We start from the raw sequence: 19,246 nt of genomic DNA, 5'->3' as shown, positions 1-19,246 counted from the left end.
GGGGCAGGAAGAAGGGAGGAGGTTTCCCATTGGCCCTTGGGGGAAGAAGGTAAAGGGAAGTATAACTGGGGCTGTGGGACACTGGGAACCGCGACACACCGGTTGAGAATCGCTGGTTTAGACTCTGGGGTTCTTCAGGGATCCCCATTATCCCCTTTGTTCTTTTTTTTGCAACCTTTTAAGGATTGATTATTTGGAAGCACGGTTTTACAGGGTTTATTTATGCGGATGATGTCCAGTGGGTAAGGATCTAAGAGTGCATGAAGAGGATAAATGATGAGTTGGATAGGATATTAAGGTAATTTGAATCTTCGAAGATGTTAGTGAGTGTGAGGAAGACAGATGAGAATTGTCATTGAATATATGGGAATATATGGGAAATGTTTAGGGGTACTGTTAGATGATAATTTGAATTTGGATCTGCACATTTCTATGGTAGTTCAGAGTATCTTCTTTAGGCTTGGAAAGCTAAGCCATTTACAACTTATCACCTTAACATATCTGTACTTCAACGATGCTCATATCCACTAAATGTGTTTAGATTATAAATCTTATAATGAATGCTGAACCCTTCCCATCTCTATTCATGCATGGCTTTTAATTTGACCAATGTTCTTCTGAACAGTATTCTAAACTTCTCTTCTCCTAACTCTTCAACTGTTTGTTCATAAAGCTGAATCGCCATTTCGGGTTACTCAATGTGACACACGCGGCACTTTTCTCATGACGCTGAATCGCCTCTTCGGGTTACTCAGTGTGAGACAGGGGGCACTTTTCTCACGACGCTGAATCGCCTCTTCGGGTTACTCAGTGTGAGACAGGGGGCACTTTTCTCACGACGCTGAATCGCCTCTTCGGGTTACTCAGTGTGAGACAGGGGGCACTTTTCTCACGACGCTGAATCACCTCTTTGGGTTACTCAGTGTGAGACAGGGGGCACTTTTCTCACGACGCTGAATCGCCTCTTCGGGTTACTCAGTGTGAGACAGGGGGCACTTTTCTCACGACGCTGAATCACCTCTTTGGGTTACTCAGTGTGACACACGCGGCACTTTTCTCATGATGCTGAATCGCCTCTTCGGGTTACTCAGTGTGAGACAGGGGGCACTTTTCTCATGATGCTGAATCGCCTCTTCGGGTTACTCAGTGTGAGACACACGGCACTTTTCTCACGACGCTGAATCGCCTCTTCGGGTTACTCAGTGTGACACACGCGGCACTTTTCTCATGACGCTGAATCGCCTCTTCGGGTTACTCAGTGTGACACACGCGGCACTTTTCTCATGACGCTGAATCGCCTCTTTGGGTTACTCAGTGTGACACACGCGGCACTTTTCTCATGATGCTGAATCGCCTCTTCGGGTTACTCAGTGTGAGACACACGGCACTTTTCTCATGACGCTGAATCGCCTCTTTGGGTTACTCAGTGTGACACACGCGGCACTTTTCTCATGACGCTGAATCGCCTCTTCGGGTTACTCAGTGTGAGACAGGGGGCACTTTTCTCACGACGCTGAATCGCCTCTTCGGGTTACTCAGTGTGAGACAGGGGGCACTTTTCTCACGACGCTGAATCGCCTCTTCGGGTTACTCAGTGTGAGACAGGGGGCACTTTTCTCACGACGCTGAATCACCTCTTTGGGTTACTCAGTGTGACACACGCGGCACTTTTCTCATGATGCTGAATCGCCTCTTCGGGTTACTCAGTGTGACAGACGCGGCACTTTTCTCACGACGCTGAATCGCCTCTTCGGGTTACTCAGTGTGACACACGCGGCACTTTTCTCATGATGCTGAATCGCCTCTTCGGGTTACTCAGTGTGAGACACACGGCACTTTTCTCATGACGCTGAATCTCCTCTTTGGGTTACTCAGTGTGACACACGCGGCACTTTTCTCATGACGCTGAATCTCCTCTTCGGGTTACTCAGTGTGACACACGCGGCACTTTTCTCACGACTCTGAATCGCCTCTTCGGGTTACTCAGTGTGACACATGCGGCACTTTTCTCATGATGCTGAATCGCCTCTTCGGGTTACTCAGTGTGAGACAGGGGGGCACTTTTCTCATGATGCTGAATCGCCTCTTCGGGTTACTCAGTGTGAGACACACGGCACTTTTCTCACGACGCTGAATCGCCTCTTCGGGTTACTCAGTGTGACACACGCGGCACTTTTCTCATGACGCTGAATCGCCTCTTCGGGTTACTCAGTGTGAGACAGGGGGCACTTTTCTCACGACGCTGAATCGCCTCTTCGGGTTACTCAGTGTGAGACAGGGGGCACTTTTCTCACGACGCTGAATCGCCTCTTCGGGTTACTCAGTGTGAGACAGGGGCACTTTTCTCACGACGCTGAATCACCTCTTTGGGTTACTCAGTCTGACACACGCGGCACTTTTCTCATGATGCTGAATCGCCTCTTCGGGTTACTCAGTGTGACACACGCGGCACTTTTCTCACGACGCTGAATCGCCTCTTCGGGTTACTCAGTGTGACACACGCGGCACTTTTCTCATGATGCTGAATCGCCTCTTCGGGTTACTCAGTGTGAGACACACGGCACTTTTCTCATGACGCTGAATCTCCTCTTTGGGTTACTCAGTGTGACACACGCGGCACTTTTCTCATGACGCTGAATCTCCTCTTCGGGTTACTCAGTGTGACACACGCGGCACTTTTCTCACGACTCTGAATCGCCTCTTCGGGTTACTCAGTGTGACACATGCGGCACTTTTCTCATGATGCTGAATCGCCTCTTCGGGTTACTCAGTGTGAGACAGGGGGCACTTTTCTCATGATGCTGAATCGCCTCTTCGGGTTACTCAGTGTGAGACACACGGCACTTTTCTCACGACGCTGAATCGCCTCTTCGGGTTACTCAGTGTGACACACGCGGCACTTTTCTCATGACGCTGAATCGCCTCTTCGGGTTACTCAGTGTGACACACGCGGCACTTTTCTCATGACGCTGAATCGCCTCTTTGGGTTACTCAGTGTGACACACGCGGCACTTTTCTCATGATGCTGAATCGCCTCTTCGGGTTACTCAGTGTGAGACACACGGCACTTTTCTCATGACGCTGAATCGCCTCTTTGGGTTACTCAGTGTGACACACGCGGCACTTTTCTCATGATGCTGAATCGCCTCTTCGGGTTACTCAGTGTGAGACACACGGCACTTTTCTCATGACGCTGAATCTCCTCTTTGGGTTACTCAGTGTGACACACGCGGCACTTTTCTCATGACGCTGAATCGCCTCTTCGGGTCACTCAGTGTGAGACAGGGGGCACTTTTCTCACGACGCTGAATCGCCTCTTCGGGTTACTCAGTGTGAGACAGGGGGCACTTTTCTCACGACGCTGAATCACCTCTTTGGGTTACTCAGTGTGACACACGCGGCACTTTTCTCATGACGCTGAATCGCCTCTTCGGGTTACTCAGTGTGACACACGCGGCACTTTTCTCATGATGCTGAATCGCCTCTTCGGGTTACTCAGTGTGACACACGCGGCACTTTTCTCATGACGCTGAATCGCCTCTTCGGGTTACTCAGTGTGAGACACACGGCACTTTTCTCATGACGCTGAATCTCCTCTTTGGGTTACTCAGTGTGACACACGCGGCACTTTTCTCATGACGCTGAATCGCCTCTTCAGATTATATTCAATGTAGTGCAAACATCACCCTACAAGATGCCCTAGTTTCTCCGTAATTGGCTTCATCAGGAGAAACACCATCTACAAGAAGAATCATACATTTAAACCACTCAAACCTACACTCATTAAAATCAACCAACCTTGACACATCAATCACATTCTTACCGAAAAGCTTTTTTTTTTCACAAAGCTTATAATTATAGACCAGCTGCCATAACCGGAAACATAGGGATTTAAGAGATATACAAGGTTTAGTAAAGAGTTGTAAATTGCATATAAGCCATAGGGATATAATAAGAACTATATGTGTGTAATTGTTCCACAAAAATGTGTTAGAGAAGGTGACATAATCTGTTAAAAGTCTGTATTTGTTTTTAATTGTGTGGGTATGAATGAATGAGGGAAGGGTGGCTTAATGTTTGATATATGATATATGAACCATATCACTGTAAATTCTGTATATATCCATGTAAAATAGTTTTTAAGTGATGTCACTCAGTTTAACATGTTATATCTATAGACTGGTATCAAAAAGAACAAGGACAATTTCCACAACACCAAATTAAATTCAAAAAGGAAATGTCACATCAGAAAGACTTTATATGAATCACCGATTCCCAAAATATATCAAAATGTTTTTGTTATTATTTAGTTTTGTTCTAGCTGCATCAGCAAGCCTGACAGCGTGTTCTCTGTGAATTCAAAGCGAGAGCCGCCCGGACCTCTAATCATTTGCGGCAAAAACTATATTTAGTCTTTTTTTCTTTTTTTCTTTCAATTTCTTTCGTTCAATTTTGGCAATCTTTTTATATTTTTTGTTTATATTTAAGCTTCAATTCAATAGCACTGCTGATGTCAGAACTGTTATGATTTTAAATCAAGCTCAACATACGGCCGAAGTTTTGCAGCGACGGCTGCTTCATCAGGAGCTATGATGCAAGTGCAAGATCTTTATTAACAAATTTTCTCTGTCGATTAAAATTCCTTCGAGCTGGACGAGCCTCGTCTCACCACATCACGAAAGAAAATTGAAAGAAAAAAAGAAAAAAAGACTAAATATAGTAGGGATGTGAATCGTTTTCCATATCGTCTTAACGATAGAAATCGTGTGGAAGGGCAAGAAAATCGTCTTAGGCACGATTTTTTAGTTAAAAAATCGTTAAAAATCGTTTTTTCCGATTAGTGCGCACTAACTCAAGTTAGTGCGCACTAACGGGAGTTAGTGCGCACTAACTGGGAGTTAGTGCGCACTAACTGAAAATGATACAATTTGACACTTTTCAGGTCAGTTTAAGGTCAGTTTAGGAATGAATATGTATTCCTATTGGCTGCCCTCTTATTTATTCATGTTACCAAGTTTCCTACTGACAGTATATGGGGGATGGGAAATGGAAACAGTTGGTAGCTTGACAAAACAAGTAATGTGATCAGTCAATGTGACTAGAACTTGTGCCCTAACCCTGATACCAGGGGTATTGTGATCTTCCTGCACACAGTGCCCTATCCCTATTAATACCAGGAGTGTTGTGATCTTCCTGCACACAGTGCCCTATCCCTAATACCAGGGGTGTTAGGGATCTTCCTGCACAACAGTGCCCTATTCCTGATACTGGGGGTGTTGTGATCTTCCTGCACACAGTGCCCTATTCCTGATACCGGGGGTGTTGTGATCTTCTTGCACACATCCCGGTATCAGGGATAGGGCACTGCATGCAGGAAGATCAACAACACTCCTGGTATTAATAGGGATAGGGCACTGCATGCAGGAAGATCACAACACTCCTGGTATTAATAGGGATAGGGCACTGCATGCAGGAAGATCACAACACCCCTGGTATCAGGGATAGGGCACTGTGTGCAGGAAGATCACAATACCCCGGAGGAGTGAGGGTCAGGCAGCTCCCCCCTGTCTGTGAAGCCAGCCTCTCACTAGTAATAGCAGGGAGGGAGCGTCTCAGACTTCACCATCCTCCCCCCCCCCCCTCACACCACACACCCATTCACTAGCTGGGACATGGGGGAAGTCAGGAGTGAGGGGTCAGGCAGCTCCCCCCTGTCTGTGAAGCCAGCCTCTCACTAGTAATGCAGGGAGGGAGCTGTCCTCAGACTTCACCATCCTCCCCCCCCCCCCTCACCCACACACCATTCACTAGCTGGGACATGGGGGAAGTCAGGAGTGAGGGTCAGGCAGCTCCCCCCTGTCTGTGAAGCCAGCCTCTCACTAGTAATGCAGGGAGGGAGCTGTCTCAGACTTCACCATCCTCCCCCCCCCCCCCTCACCCACACACCATTCACTAGCTGGGACATGGGGGAAGTCAGGAGTGAGGGTCAGGCAGCTCCCCCCTGTCTGTGAAGCCAGCCTCTCACTAGTAATGCAGGGAGGGAGCTGTCCTCAGACTTCACCATCCTCCCCCCCCCCCCTCACCCCACACACCATTCACTAGCTGGGACATGGGGGAAGTCAGGAGTGAGGGTCAGGCAGCTCCCCCCTGTCTGTGAAGCCAGCCTCTCACTAGTAATGCAGGGAGGGGAGCTGTCTCAGACTTCACCATCCTCCCCCCCCCCCTCACCCACACACCATTCACTAGCTGGGACATGGGGGAAGTCAGGAGTGAGGGTCAGGCAGCTCCCCCCTGTCTGTGAAGCCAGCCTCTCACTAGTAATGCAGGGAGGGAGCTGTCTCAGACTTCACCATCCTCCCCCCCCCCCCCTCCCCCCACACCATTCACTAGCTGGGACATGGGGGAAGTCAGGAGTGAGGGTCAGGCAGCTCCCCCCTGTCTGTGAAGCCAGCCTCTCACTAGTAATGCAGGGAGGGAGCTGTTCCTCAGACTTCACCATCCTCCCCCCCCCTCACCCACACACCATTCACTAGCTGGGACATGGGGGAAGTCAGGAGTGAGGGTCAGGCAGCTCCCCCCTGTCTGTGAAGCCAGCCTCTCACTATAATGCAGGGAGGGAGCTGTCTCAGACTTCACCATCCTCCCCCCCCCCTCACCCACACACCATTCACTAGCTGGGACATGGGGGAAGTCAGGAGTGAGGGTCAGGCAGCTCCCCCCTGTCTGTGAAGCCAGCCTCTCACTAGTAATGCAGGGAGGGAGCTTGTCTCAGACTTCACCATCCTCCTCCCCCCCCCCTCACCCACACACCATTCACTAGCTGGGACATGGGGGAAGTCAGGAGTGAGGGTCAGGCAGCTCCCCCCTGTCTGTGAAGCCAGCCTCTCACTAGTAATGCAGGGAGGGAGCTGTCTCAGACTTCACCATCCTCCCCCCCCCCCCCTCACCCACACACCATTCACTAGCTGGGGACATGGGGGAAGTCAGGAGTGAGGGTCAGGCAGCTCCCCCCTGTCTGTGAAGCCAGCCTCTCACTAGTAATGCAGGGAGGGGCTGTCTCAGACTTCACCATCCTCCCCCCCCCCCTCACCCACACACCATTCACTAGCTGGGACATGGGGGAAGTCAGAGTGAGGGTCAGGCAGCTCCCCCCTGTCTGTGAAGCCAGCCTCTCACTAGTAATGCAGGGAGGGAGCTGTCTCAGACTTCACCATCCTCCCCCCCCCCCCCCTCACCCACACACCATTCACTAGCTGGGACATGGGGGAGAGTCAGGAGTGAGGGTCAGGCAGCTCCCCCCTGTCTGTGAAGCCAGCCTCTCACATGGAATGCAGGGAGGGAGCTGTCTCAGACTTCACCATCCTCCCCCCCCCTCACCCACACCCCATTCACTAGCTGGGACTGGGGGGAAGTCAGGAGTGAGGGTCAGGCAGCTCCCCCCCTGTCTGTGAAGCCAGCCTCTCACTAGTATGCAGGGAGGGAGCTGTCTCAGACTCACCATCCTCCCCCCCCCCCTCAACCCACACACCATTCACTAGCTGGGACATGGGGGGAAGTCAGGAGTGAGGGTCACGGCAGCTCCCCCCTGTACTGTGAAAGCCAGCCTCTCACTAGTAATGCCGGGGAGGGAGCTGTCTCAGACTTCCACCATCCACCCCCCCCCCTCACCCACACACCATTCCACTAGCTGGGACATGGGGGAAGTCAGGAGTGAGGGTCAGGCAAACTCCCCCCTGTCTGTGAAGCCAGCCTCTCACTAGTAATGCAGGGAGGGAGCTGTCTCAGACTTCACCATCCTCCCCCCCCCCCCTCACCCACACACCATTCACTAGCTGGGACATGGGGAAGTCAGGAGTGAGGGTCAGGCAGCTCCCCCCTGTCTGTGAAGCCAGCCTCTCACTAGTAATGCAGGGAGGGAGCTGTCCTCAGACTGTCACCATCCTCCCCCCCACCCCCTCACCCACACACCATTCACTAGCTGGGACATGGGGGAAGTCAGGAGTGAGGGTCAGGGCAGCTCCCCCTGTCTGTGAAGCCAGCCTCTCACTAGTAATGCAGGGAGGGAGCTGTCTCAGACTTCACCATCCTCCCCCCCCCCCCCTCAACCACACACCATTCACTAGCTGGGACATGGGGGAAGTCAGGAGTGAGGGTCAGGCAGCTCCCCCCTGTCTGTGAAGCCAGCCGCTTCACTAGTAATGCAGGGAGGGAGCTGTCTCAGACTTCACCATCCTCCCCCCCCCCCCTCACCCACACACCATTCACTTGCTGGGACACGGGGGAAGTCAGGAGTGAGGGTCAGGCAGCTCCCCCCTGTCTGTGAAGCCAGCCTCTCACTAGTAATGCAGGGAGGGAAGCTGTCTCAGACTGGTATCAGGGATAGGGCACTGAGTGCAGGAAGATCACAAACACTCCTGGTATTAATAGGGATAGGGCACTGTAAGAGATGACTGTAGTAGATTGAATAAAGATCTGATGTTTTCTGCTCTCCTCACACCAAACAAAAACAAACACACAAGCAGAGAAGCCCTTCTTACAAAGCTGAGCTAGTGAGTTAAGTAGGAGGAAAAGTAAACATACTGGTGCCAGTGTGGCTACTTAAAAAATACACTTACCAACAATCATTACATATATTTGAACTGTGTACAGTTCAGCCAGGACCACCTTTCTAAAAATGCACAGTGATTGGCAAATTCAACATGCACTAGCATTTCAGGTGCCTGCTAACAAAAATAATAACAAACAAGTTCTAGTCACGTGAGTGCTGATCATTACATTACTTTTTTTGTCAAGCTTCCAACTGTTTCCATTTCACATCCCCCCAACCATATTGGTAACATCAATAGATAAGAGCACAGCCAGCCAATAGGAATACATACATACATATTCATTCCTAAGTGACCTTTACTGACCTGGGAAGTGTGAACACTTTGTTTCATTTTCTGTTGGTGTTCGTTAGTTTCCAGTTCCATTTCCCATCCCCCCAACCATCACCTCAGTGGTAACCTTGGTAACATCAATAGATAGAGAGGGGCAGCCAGCCAATAGGAACACATATTCATTCCTAACTGACCTTCAGTGACCTGGAAAGTGTTTATTTGTATCATTTTCAGTTAGTGCGCACTAAATCGAGTTAGTGCGCACTAACACGATTTAACGATTTTTAACGATAAATCGTTAGAATTTCTATTGTATCGTGTTCTATAACGATTTAAGACGATATAAACATTATCGGACGATAATTTTAATCGTTGAAAAACGATTCACATCCCTAAAATATAGTTTTTGCCGCAAATGATTAGAGGTCCGGGTGGCTCTCGCTTTGAATTCACAGAGAACATGCTGTCAGGCTTGCTGATGCGGCTAGAACAAAACTAAATAATAACAAAAACATTTTGATATATTTTGGGAATCGGTGATTCATATAAAGTCTTTCTGATGTGACATTTCCTTTTTGAATTTAATTATATCTATAGACTGACCACTTGTTTGCCAGCTTCCGGCTATTTTTCTGTGCCTTTCTCTGCTTCCCCTTCCCCCGCCCCTGTTTGATGTATTTCCTTTCCTCCTTCAGTTTGGATGTAAACCTGTATGATGTAACCACTAATACCGGTATAAAAGAAGCCTTAAATAAATAAATAAATAAATACGATACATGACACATTTTAACATTGCAATAGTGGTTTGAAAATAAAGTTTGATATCTCTCTTATATACATGTGGACAGACTATGGCAGCCTCTTCGTCTCCCAAGAAGGGTGAGTGCGACACCTTGTTAATATCGGCTTCACTGGTTGCTTGTTGGAAAAAATGACACAATTTAAGTTAATGACCATGATGTATAAGACACTGCACAGGTTGAGGGCCCATATTTGCAGGACAGGCACCCATCAAAATCCTTGTTCTTTAATAGCAGCACTGGTCCATGTCCCTGACTTAGCAGAAGATTCACAAGGTAGTGAAAAGGAAAAAAAATGTTTTCAATATGGGGGTCCCCTGCTGTTTGATTTGGGCTCATTTGGAGTGAGAGTGAAGGTGAATTTTATTTTCTTTAGAAAGAAGATAAGGGCGTAGCTCTTTCCATTGTACAGGGCTTCTGTTCTTTGGTCATTTTTGTCAGATAGACTGGGGTAGGTAGGAAGATGAAGCTTTTGGTAGGGTAATTGGTGGTGGATGCTTGTTTTAATGGGGTCTTTAAGATTATTGTATGATTGTGTATTGTTTAAATGTATTTAGTTTAGTTTAGTTTGGTGAACCCGCTCTGTATTGGCCATATCTGGTATTTGTTGTGGTCGCGGTCCCAGGCCGTACTCCAGGACCTTCACTCACCTCTCTCCCGGCCCGGCCGCTGGCCACCATCGTTCGGTGCCTGCTCGGGCCTCTGACGCGGCGCTTCCCTCTCGAGGGAGATGCCGGCGTCCTGCCGCAGCTAACCCGGCCCCTTACATGTTGCGCGCTGGAGCTCCCAATTTAAGGGACCAACGCGGGAAAACTCTAGCACTGCCCTCCAGCTGACAGTCAGACGCTGCAGGTATTTAAACCCTGCAGCCACACTCCTAGCTCGCCTTGCAACGAGGGTGACTCTTCGGAGTGATTAGTTGTGCTTCCTGTTCCTGGTTCCTGCTTATTCTCAACATCTGATTCCTGGCTCTTGACCTTGCTTCGTTCTCCAACTCCGCCTTCTGCTTCCGTCCCTGGTTTTGGCATCCGACATTTAACTTCAGGCTCCCGACCTTGGCTTGCTCCTGGACTTCGGCTTCGTCTCTTCTACTGCTGCAGGTATTTGTTTCGTCAGCCGCCCGGAGGGTTTCTCCTAAGTCCCAGCGGCTTGGGTCCTCACAGGCTCCTCCCGGGGGGACCGCGGACATCCAAGGGGTGAAGTCTCTTCTGACCTCCTGGGCGCCATCTCTTCATTGGATTACCTCGGCGGGCTGCTCTCCTGATCCTTGGTCGCATAGGATCCACCTAGAACAAGAGGTCGGGTCCTACGGGTTCCTCCTGGGGGGACCTTGGGCTTCCAGTGGTGAAGCCGTCTCTGAAGCCTCTTCTCAGCGCTGCCTGCTGGCTGCTACACCCACTGTGGGCATCCACAGAACGATACCCGCAGCCACAACCGGCCCAAGGGTCCACGATCCTAACCTGTTGAGTGGTATAAATGAATTAATAAATAAATAACTGGGCAGACTGGATGTGTTGGTTGGTCTTGTTCAGCTATCATCTTCAAAATTCCTATATAAAGTTAATTTGAAGTTGCAGTGAATATATATTTGAGGAAAGTTAAGTCTTAGCCTTATCCTGTTTTATCTTTTTACAGAGAGCTGGATTGAAAGATGTCTTAGTGAGAGTGAAAACAAGCGTTACTCCAGCCATGGCTCTCTGGGGAATATTTCCAATGATGACAGTAAGTAACTTCTGTTTCTTCTTCTCAGGAGAAGGTCACCTAAGCTGCTGATGACGCTATCTTATTGAATTAAATATATCTCTATCTCTTCATCAATCAGTTCAAAATAAAATATCAATGATTTATGAACATACAAGTAGTTTGTGTTCAAAGAATGTCATCCTTTTTCCATAACTTATTTTGTGTTTATCATAGATGGTAGAAAATCATTCACATTCCTTTTCGCCTGCAAGACCAGTCCAATACTCATGGGATTATCCTGTTCCTCAGGTGTCAGAGACACAGGGAACACCCTTTATTCATATCTCCTTTGTGGCCCTATAGGTGGCGTGGTCGTAGGCCCTTGTGAGTAGTCGGTCTCCTCAGATTTATTGAGTCTCCCAGAGTCAGGATACAGCTCTGGCCTGGTTGAGCCCATTAAGCTCCTGGGGAAGCAACTTCTTGGAGTAGCTTCTGCAGTGTAGCTGCCTTCCAGATAGGGACTTCCCGGTCAGGGCCACCAAGGAGAGGTTTCCCAGCTACTAAGGAGGACCCTTCACTCCCATGGCAGTAGGGGATTCCAGAGGACTAGGACTACTGAAAGAAAAAAAAACAAGAGTGCTGATTTTGGGACAGAGGTTTCTATCATTCCTTCCCCCACCCCCTGTTCCTGCTTCTCCCTCTTTCTCGCTCACACGATCAGTCCCTTCCCTCCCTGGCCTCAGTGCTCACAAACCGGCCCCAAAAAAGAGGGCCTTGGTGAGAGGGGAGCTGCGGCCCAGACATGAACTGCTTTCACAGGAATGCAGCTGGACCTGGTGTGCAGTGATTATTGTTTCCTGGAGATGATGACTCATCTGGAAAGGGGGGGGGGGGGAGGAAAAAGTGTGGCTACACTGTGTAGCACCACAGAAAGCAGCTAGGAGAAGCTCAGGAACCCAACTAAAAGGGAAAAAAAAAGAAAAAGCTGGCATTTTAGCCCTTACAGCTGGACAGACCAGATACACCCTGCAGCAGAGCCTTAGACAAAGGCTAAACAATTTTCTGTGATCACAGGTGCTGTTCCTGTGGGGCCAAGAAGGTGCCCAACATAGCTCGCTCCTGCCTCAGCATTGATGACAGTCCAGGGCTAGACCCCTTACACGGGCTCAGTGTGATCCCCCTCCCCAGCCAAGCAGAGTAAGGTCTGCAGGAAGGGAGCAGGGCGAGTGAGTGAGATTTTCCCCCTGGCTTTAGGGAAGGAGGAAGCTTTGCCTTGAAGATAGCTGGGGCAGGAATCCTCCCTGAGGGAAGGAGGTCCCTGGGTCATCCCAGACGTCATAATAGCAGAACCAGAACAGGACCTTGCCCTAGATCCTGCTAGGAATCTGGCAGGGGGCCCCATGCTTTTGGGATTTTCACTGGGTTCTGTACTGTGCCTTTTGTGCAATGCAGAAACCTAGTTCACTAGAAGATTTAAGGTCCAGAATCAGGGCTCTTCAAATGATTAAAGAAGGTTTAAGCACCTGTGGGAGATACCAGGGCAAGAAGCTTTTCCCACTGTGACTAGCACAACAGATTCAAGCAAAGAAGATTGATGGAGGGATTAGTCATGGCTGAGTACACATCCAAGCTCCCAGGAGGAAGGAGAGTGCTCATCAGAAGATGAGGATTCATCCATAGTTAGGCTGTTCCGGAAAGAGGAGGTGTGGCCCTCATCTCCAGCATACAGATTGCTTTGAAAATTTCAAGCTCCAATGAAGATGAACTAACAGATGGGGATCCCATCCTTCAAGGAATTAGGAAGCCACCAAGATCCTCTCTTTTGCATGAGGAAGTAAGGCAGATGGTTTTAGCAGAATGGGATTCCCCTCAGAGGAGGCTAAGAGGTAGCAGGGTGATGGGGAAATTATATCCCCTCCTTGTGAGGAAAGGAACAAGTTGTTTTGGGTCCCTAAGGTAGTTGTCCTGGTATTGGTAGTGGCCAGTAGGACTATAATGCCAGTAGAGGAAGGTTTCACATTAAGGGTCCTCCCCAGGACAGGAAGATAGAGGCCATCCTTAAACATGCCTTCTCCACAGGGGCCATGGTAATCCAGGCCTTGATTTATGGGGGCTATGTGTTGCTGGCAACCTTATGTTGGTTGCCACAATTGCCCGAAAGTTAGGAAATTGCACACCTGGAATGGGCAGTAACCTTTTTGGTGGATACTTTGTACAACTTGATGAAACTTTCCTCGAGGTCGGTCACTTAAAGGGTAGCAACCAGGAGATTACTTTGGCTACATAACTGGGTGGCAGATTAAGCTTCCAAATTATACATGTATAAGGTCCCCTTTAAGGGAGAACGCTTATTCGGAAAGGACATGGAGAAATTGGTAAAGGACATGGGTGAAACCAAGCCTCAAAAACTCCTGGAGGATAGAAAGTGCCCAAGTGAATGTGGCTTTAGAAGACAACGGTTCAAATAGCAACTCAAGAGTAGACCAGCAGGCTTGGCAACAGCATACGCATCAAAAAGTAAATCACAGTCCTTTTGTGGAGCCAAGACACCAAGGACAGATCTGCCGGCAGCCACAGGTAGCAGTCAGCCTATGCAATGATCTCAACTATCAGATTTCATCGAAGACAACAATCTCCTCTTCGCCCCTCAACACGGCTTCCGAAAAAATCGAGGCACAGAATCCCTCCTTACCTCCTTGACAGACCATATCTTATTGGGCCTCGACAAAGGAAACTCATTCCTATTGATCTTGTTAGACCTATCCGCAGCGTTCAACACGGTCAACCACGCCATCCTCCTAAACCAGCTGTCGTCCATAGGAATCAGCGGCACCGTCCTATCCTGGTTCAAAACCTTTCTCAACAACAGAGGTTACAAAGTTAAACTCCAAAACAAGGAATCCTCAAGATTTGACTCTGCCATAGGAGTCCCACAAGGTTCTTCATTATCTCCGACTCTATTCAATATTTACCTTCTTTCTCTCTGCCAACTTCTCACCATCCTCAATCTAAAGTATTTCCTTTACGCAGATGATATTCAAATCATCATACCCATCAAAGACACATCTCTAAAACTCTTGACTACTGGGAATCATGCCACCAAAAAATCAACAACTACTCAACAGCCTACACCTCATCTTAAATTCCTCCAAGACAGAAATCCTACTCATCTCTCCTGAGAACAACATCTCTAACATTACTCTTCCTACCAATCTACCTACCACACAAGTTAGAGACTTAGGAGTGATAATAGATAACCGGCTAAACTTCAAGGTACACATCAACAAAACAACCAAAGACTGCTTCTATAAACTCCAGGTCCTGAAAAGGATAAGACCTCTTTTCCATGCTCAAGACTTCAGAACGATCATCCAAGCAGTCATTTTTTCGAAACTAGACTATTGCAATTCTCTATTGCTAGGTCTGCCTTCATCCTACTCTAAACCACTACAGATGGTTCAAATTCAGCAGCCGACTACTGACAGGCGTAAGGAAAAGAGACACATATCTTCCATCCTGAAAGAGCTTCATTGGTTACCTGTACACTTCCGTATCAAGTACAAAGCCATATCTGTCATTTACAAAACTATACATCATCTCACCACCCTCGATCTACAAATCCCTCTCCACGTATACAACTCGACAAGACCTACCAGAGATGTTTACAGAGGCTCCCTTCAAGTTCCCCCCGCGAAAACGACCAGACACATTACCCTAAGAGATCGTGCCACCTCCACAGCCGGCCCCCTCATGTGGAACTCCATTCCTTCAGATCTCACAGGAGCCCTGCCTCCTAACTTTTAGGAAAAGACTTAGACTTGGTTATTCAAGCAAGCTTTCCCGGACACAATCTAATGACACAATCTAATGACTCCTCAAACATTCAGCCCTTAACCATGCCTTTTGTATATAGCATTTAATTTGTATATTGTTCAACCATTTATATCCTTTCCTCTCTCTTCCTCCTTTCTCCAAGTTCTGCTACCCTGTTAAATGTAACTGTACCTTCGGTCACCACAGTTCTAGTTTGATGTATATACTGCACTCCTGTTTTATGTAAACCAGCAAGATATGTTTTCATGATTGCCGGTATATAAAAACCTTAAATAAATAAATAAATAAATAAATAAGTGGGCCCATCCCTTGGTAATACCAGTAGGTGACCACCTTGCATGGTTTTACATTGAGTAGGCCCAGATTATGGTGGATCAATGGTTGGGGAGGGGAAAGAAACCCAAGTGCCTCTCCCCAGATGTATTAATGATTTCTCCTTGCACATCTCATGTCAAAAGGGACACAGTTAAAACATTGTAAAGGTTATGGGACTTAAAGGCTATAGTCCCAGTCTCGCTCTGAGAAAAGGGGCATGAGCATATTTGTTTTGTAATACCGAAGGAGGATGTCACCTTTTGGCACATCCTGGACCTAAAAGGGGTCAAGAGGTATTTAAAGGTACCTCATTCAGAATGGAAACTCTCTGCTCACTGATGATGGCAAGTAATGTAAGGAGAATTTCTGGGATCAATGAATTTTGCAGAAGCCTTTCTTTATATCCCTATGAGACAGTTGTTTCAAGGCTTCCTTCATTTTTGCATTTTAGGCCAGCACTTTTAGTTTTAAGTCTTGCCTCTTGGACTTGCAACAATGCCAAGGACTTTCACCAAGGTAATGGTGGTTGTGGCAGCGACTCTACTTGTCTGAGGAATAGTAGTTCATTCCTACTTGGACAATTGGCTCATAAGAGCAAAATCCACCCACAGTGATCTGGCTCCTAGAAGACTGGGTTGGGGAGTGAACTATGTAAAGATTAAAGAGCAACTTGGAACGTTCCCAGCCGCTAGAGTTCTTAGGTCTTTGATACAAGGGAAGGGCACATGTACCTGCCACACCAGAGAATCTCCAAGATATTAGAACAATCGAAGATGATTCACAGCCTAGAGGCACCCAGTGTATTGGACTATTTCCAGCTACTGGAATTAAAGACAGCTGCAATAGACTTAATTACCTGGGCCAGGGCACATATGTACCCATTGCAACAGGCTCTGATAGTTTGTTGGTCGCCAGCTTCCCAGAATTATGATCATTGCCTACAGATTCTTCAGGAGGCAGAAGAGAGCTTGCAGTGGTGGCTGGCGCTTCGCAACCTCTCAAAGGGAGTAGACTGGGTCATGCTAACAGTGGATGCCAGTATGATTGGGTGGGGAGCACACTGGAAGAGCCATATGGCTCAGGGCATTTGGTCAGAAGAGGAAGTTCTATGGCCAATAAAAAATGTTGAGAGTTATTAGGCTAGCTCTTTACATCTTCCTGCCAAGGTTAGAGAGGAAAGTAGGTAGAGTCCTCTCAGACTGTATCACATCAGTGGCATATGTGAACAAGCAAGGAGGCATATGCAGCCCTAGACTTGCAGAGGAAGGAACCAAGATACTTATCTGGGTAGAGAAAAACCTAACCCAGTCGTTGGCAGCTCATGTTGTAAGAAGGTAAAATCTGAAAGCAGATTTGCTAAGCAAGAACACGCTGGACCCAGGTGAATGGAAGCTCAGCTGGGAGGCATTCTAGTTGATAGTAGAATGATGGGGGCTACCAGTGATGGACTTAATAGTGACTCAAGACTGGTTCTTCAGTCGGCGGAAAAAGTCAGAATTCAGGGGAATTGATGCCTTGATCCAATCATGGCCCAAGAACAAATTTCTGTATATGTTCCCGCTTTGGCTGTTAAGAACATAAGAACAAGCCATACTGGGTCAGACAAAGGGTCCGTCAAGCCCAGTATCCTATCTCCAACAGGGGCCAATCCAAGTTGCAAGTGCCTGGCAAGTACCCAAGCATTAAATAAATCCCATGTTACTGATGCTGGCAACAGTCAGTGGCTATTCCCTATTGATTAATAGCAGTTTATGGACTTCTCCTCCAGGAACTTATCCAAACCTTTTTTAAACCCAGCTACACTAACTGCACTAACCACATCCTCTGGCAATGAATTCCAGAGATTTATTGTGCATTGACGACCCAATTTTTAATGGCACGCGCGTGTAAAACACAGGGGACATGCGAGTGGCCGGAACTCGTGCGCACCGCGCACAAGAGCCAGGCTTCGGCAGAGGGGCAGTCTGGGGGGGGGGGAGGGGCGGTCCGGGGAGCAGGGTGAGGCTAGAGGTGCCCGGTATAGCGGCCATTAGCTGCTGTGCCGGGGATCGCGCACCGGCAGGGTGTCGCCGCATGCAACTTGATACATCTCCTTTGCAGGAGCAAAATGTAAGTTTTAAAAATGGAGGGGGATCTAGGATAGGCATAGGGGGTGGGTAGGAGAGGGGAAGGGAGGTTAGGGTAGGGGGTAGGGAACTGGGGAAGCCTGATGATGTGTCACCGTGCTAATTAGTGAAATTCTACCCCCCTTGCTTGCATCCTTTTTTAAAATCTACCCCTGAGTGAAAAAGAATTTTCTTTGATTTGTTTTAAATGTGCTAATTGCTAACTTCATGGAGTGCCCCCTAGTCCTTGTATTATCTGAAAGGATAAATAACCATATCACATTTACCCATTAAAGTCCTTTCATGATTTTGTAGATCTCAGTCATATCCCACCTCAGTCGTCCCTTCTCCAAGCTGAACAGCCCTAACCTATTTAGCTTTTCCTCATAGGGGAGCCGTTCCATGCCCTTCATCATTGTGGTTGCCCTTTTTTATACTTTCTCCAGGGAGCTATATATTTTTTGAGATGCAGGTACCAGAATTGCACACAGTACTCAGGTCTCACCATGGAGCGATACAGATACATTATGACAGTCTCAGTTTTATTCATCATTCCCTTCCTAATAATTTCTAACATTGTCTGTTTTTATGACTGCTGCAGCACACTGAGCCAACTATTTCAATGTATTTTTCACCATGACGCCTAGATATTTTTCCTGGGTGGTAACTCCTAATATGAAATCTAAAATCATGTTAGAGCATGGATTATTTGTCCACATTATTTTATCTGCCATTTGGATGCCTTCTCTTCCAGTCTCGAAGATCCTCCTGCAATTTATCATAATCCACTTATGATTTAACTACTCTGAATAAATTTCATTACCTCACTCATCATACCCCATGCGCAGGTCACCAGAGGCAGGCAGAGCTCCGGAGTCTCAATGCGTGGATGAGACGATGGTGCAAGGAAGAAGGATTCAGTTTTGTTAGGAACTGGGGAACCTTTTGGGGAAGGGGGAGTCTCTTCCGAAGGGATGGGCTCCACCTTAACCAGGGTGGAACCAGACTGCTGGCGCTAACCTTTAAAAAGGAGACAGAGCAGCTTTTAAACTAGAACAAAGGGGAAAGCCGACAGTCGCTCAGCAGCGCATGGTTTGGAAAGAGGTATCTTCAAAGGATACTAATGACGCATTAGAATTATTTATATGTATGTATTTATTTATTTATTAACTTTTGATATACCGACATTCATAGGACATATGCCGGTTTACAATCAACTCTTGTAGCGAGGAAAGACAAATTACAAAATAACAGGGACAGGGGAAAGGGGAGCAGGAATAGAAAAAGGAGAGAAGGGGGTGGGTGAGAGCAAGCGCATAAGTAGCGTGAAAAAATTGTTATGCTCAGGCTTGTGGACCCTTGGCCGACAAGAGGATGGTGTACCTTTCGGAGGGTCCATAGGCTCTCTTGTCGGGTGGCGAGGCAGAACAGGAGGCGGGACCAGCTGATCCTTGGCACTGGAGGCTGACGAATACAGAGGCGATGAAGAGATGAGAAGAGGTGCTGTGTTCTTCACCACTGGTGGTCTGCGGTCCCCCCGGGAGGAGCCCGTAGGGACCCGACCGCTGGGACTTAGGTGGACCTATGGAGGTCAGAGCAACGGTGCAAAGGCCAACTGGAGCTTCGCCCT

At 48.0% G+C, this 19,246-nt stretch overlaps 1 protein-coding gene across 1 annotated transcript in view; it reads left to right on the top strand.

The window, feature by feature from the left end:
• Positions 1-10,409: 10,409 nt before the first annotated feature.
• The window catches only part of RFX4 (regulatory factor X4), a 501,498-nt gene continuing 492,661 nt past the window's right edge, over positions 10,410-19,246 (top strand). Inside the window, 2 exon segments of the mRNA XM_029597552.1 lie at positions 10,410-10,425; positions 11,315-11,401. Coding sequence (XP_029453412.1) covers positions 10,410-10,425; positions 11,315-11,401 — 103 coding nt within the window.

The sequence above is a fragment of the Rhinatrema bivittatum genome, chromosome 4, assembly GCF_901001135.1.
Source record: "Rhinatrema bivittatum chromosome 4, aRhiBiv1.1, whole genome shotgun sequence".
Lineage (NCBI taxonomy): Eukaryota > Metazoa > Chordata > Amphibia > Gymnophiona > Rhinatrematidae > Rhinatrema > Rhinatrema bivittatum.
The sequence above is the reverse complement of the archived record's forward strand: the minus strand, read 5'-3'. Positions and strand labels throughout refer to the sequence as shown.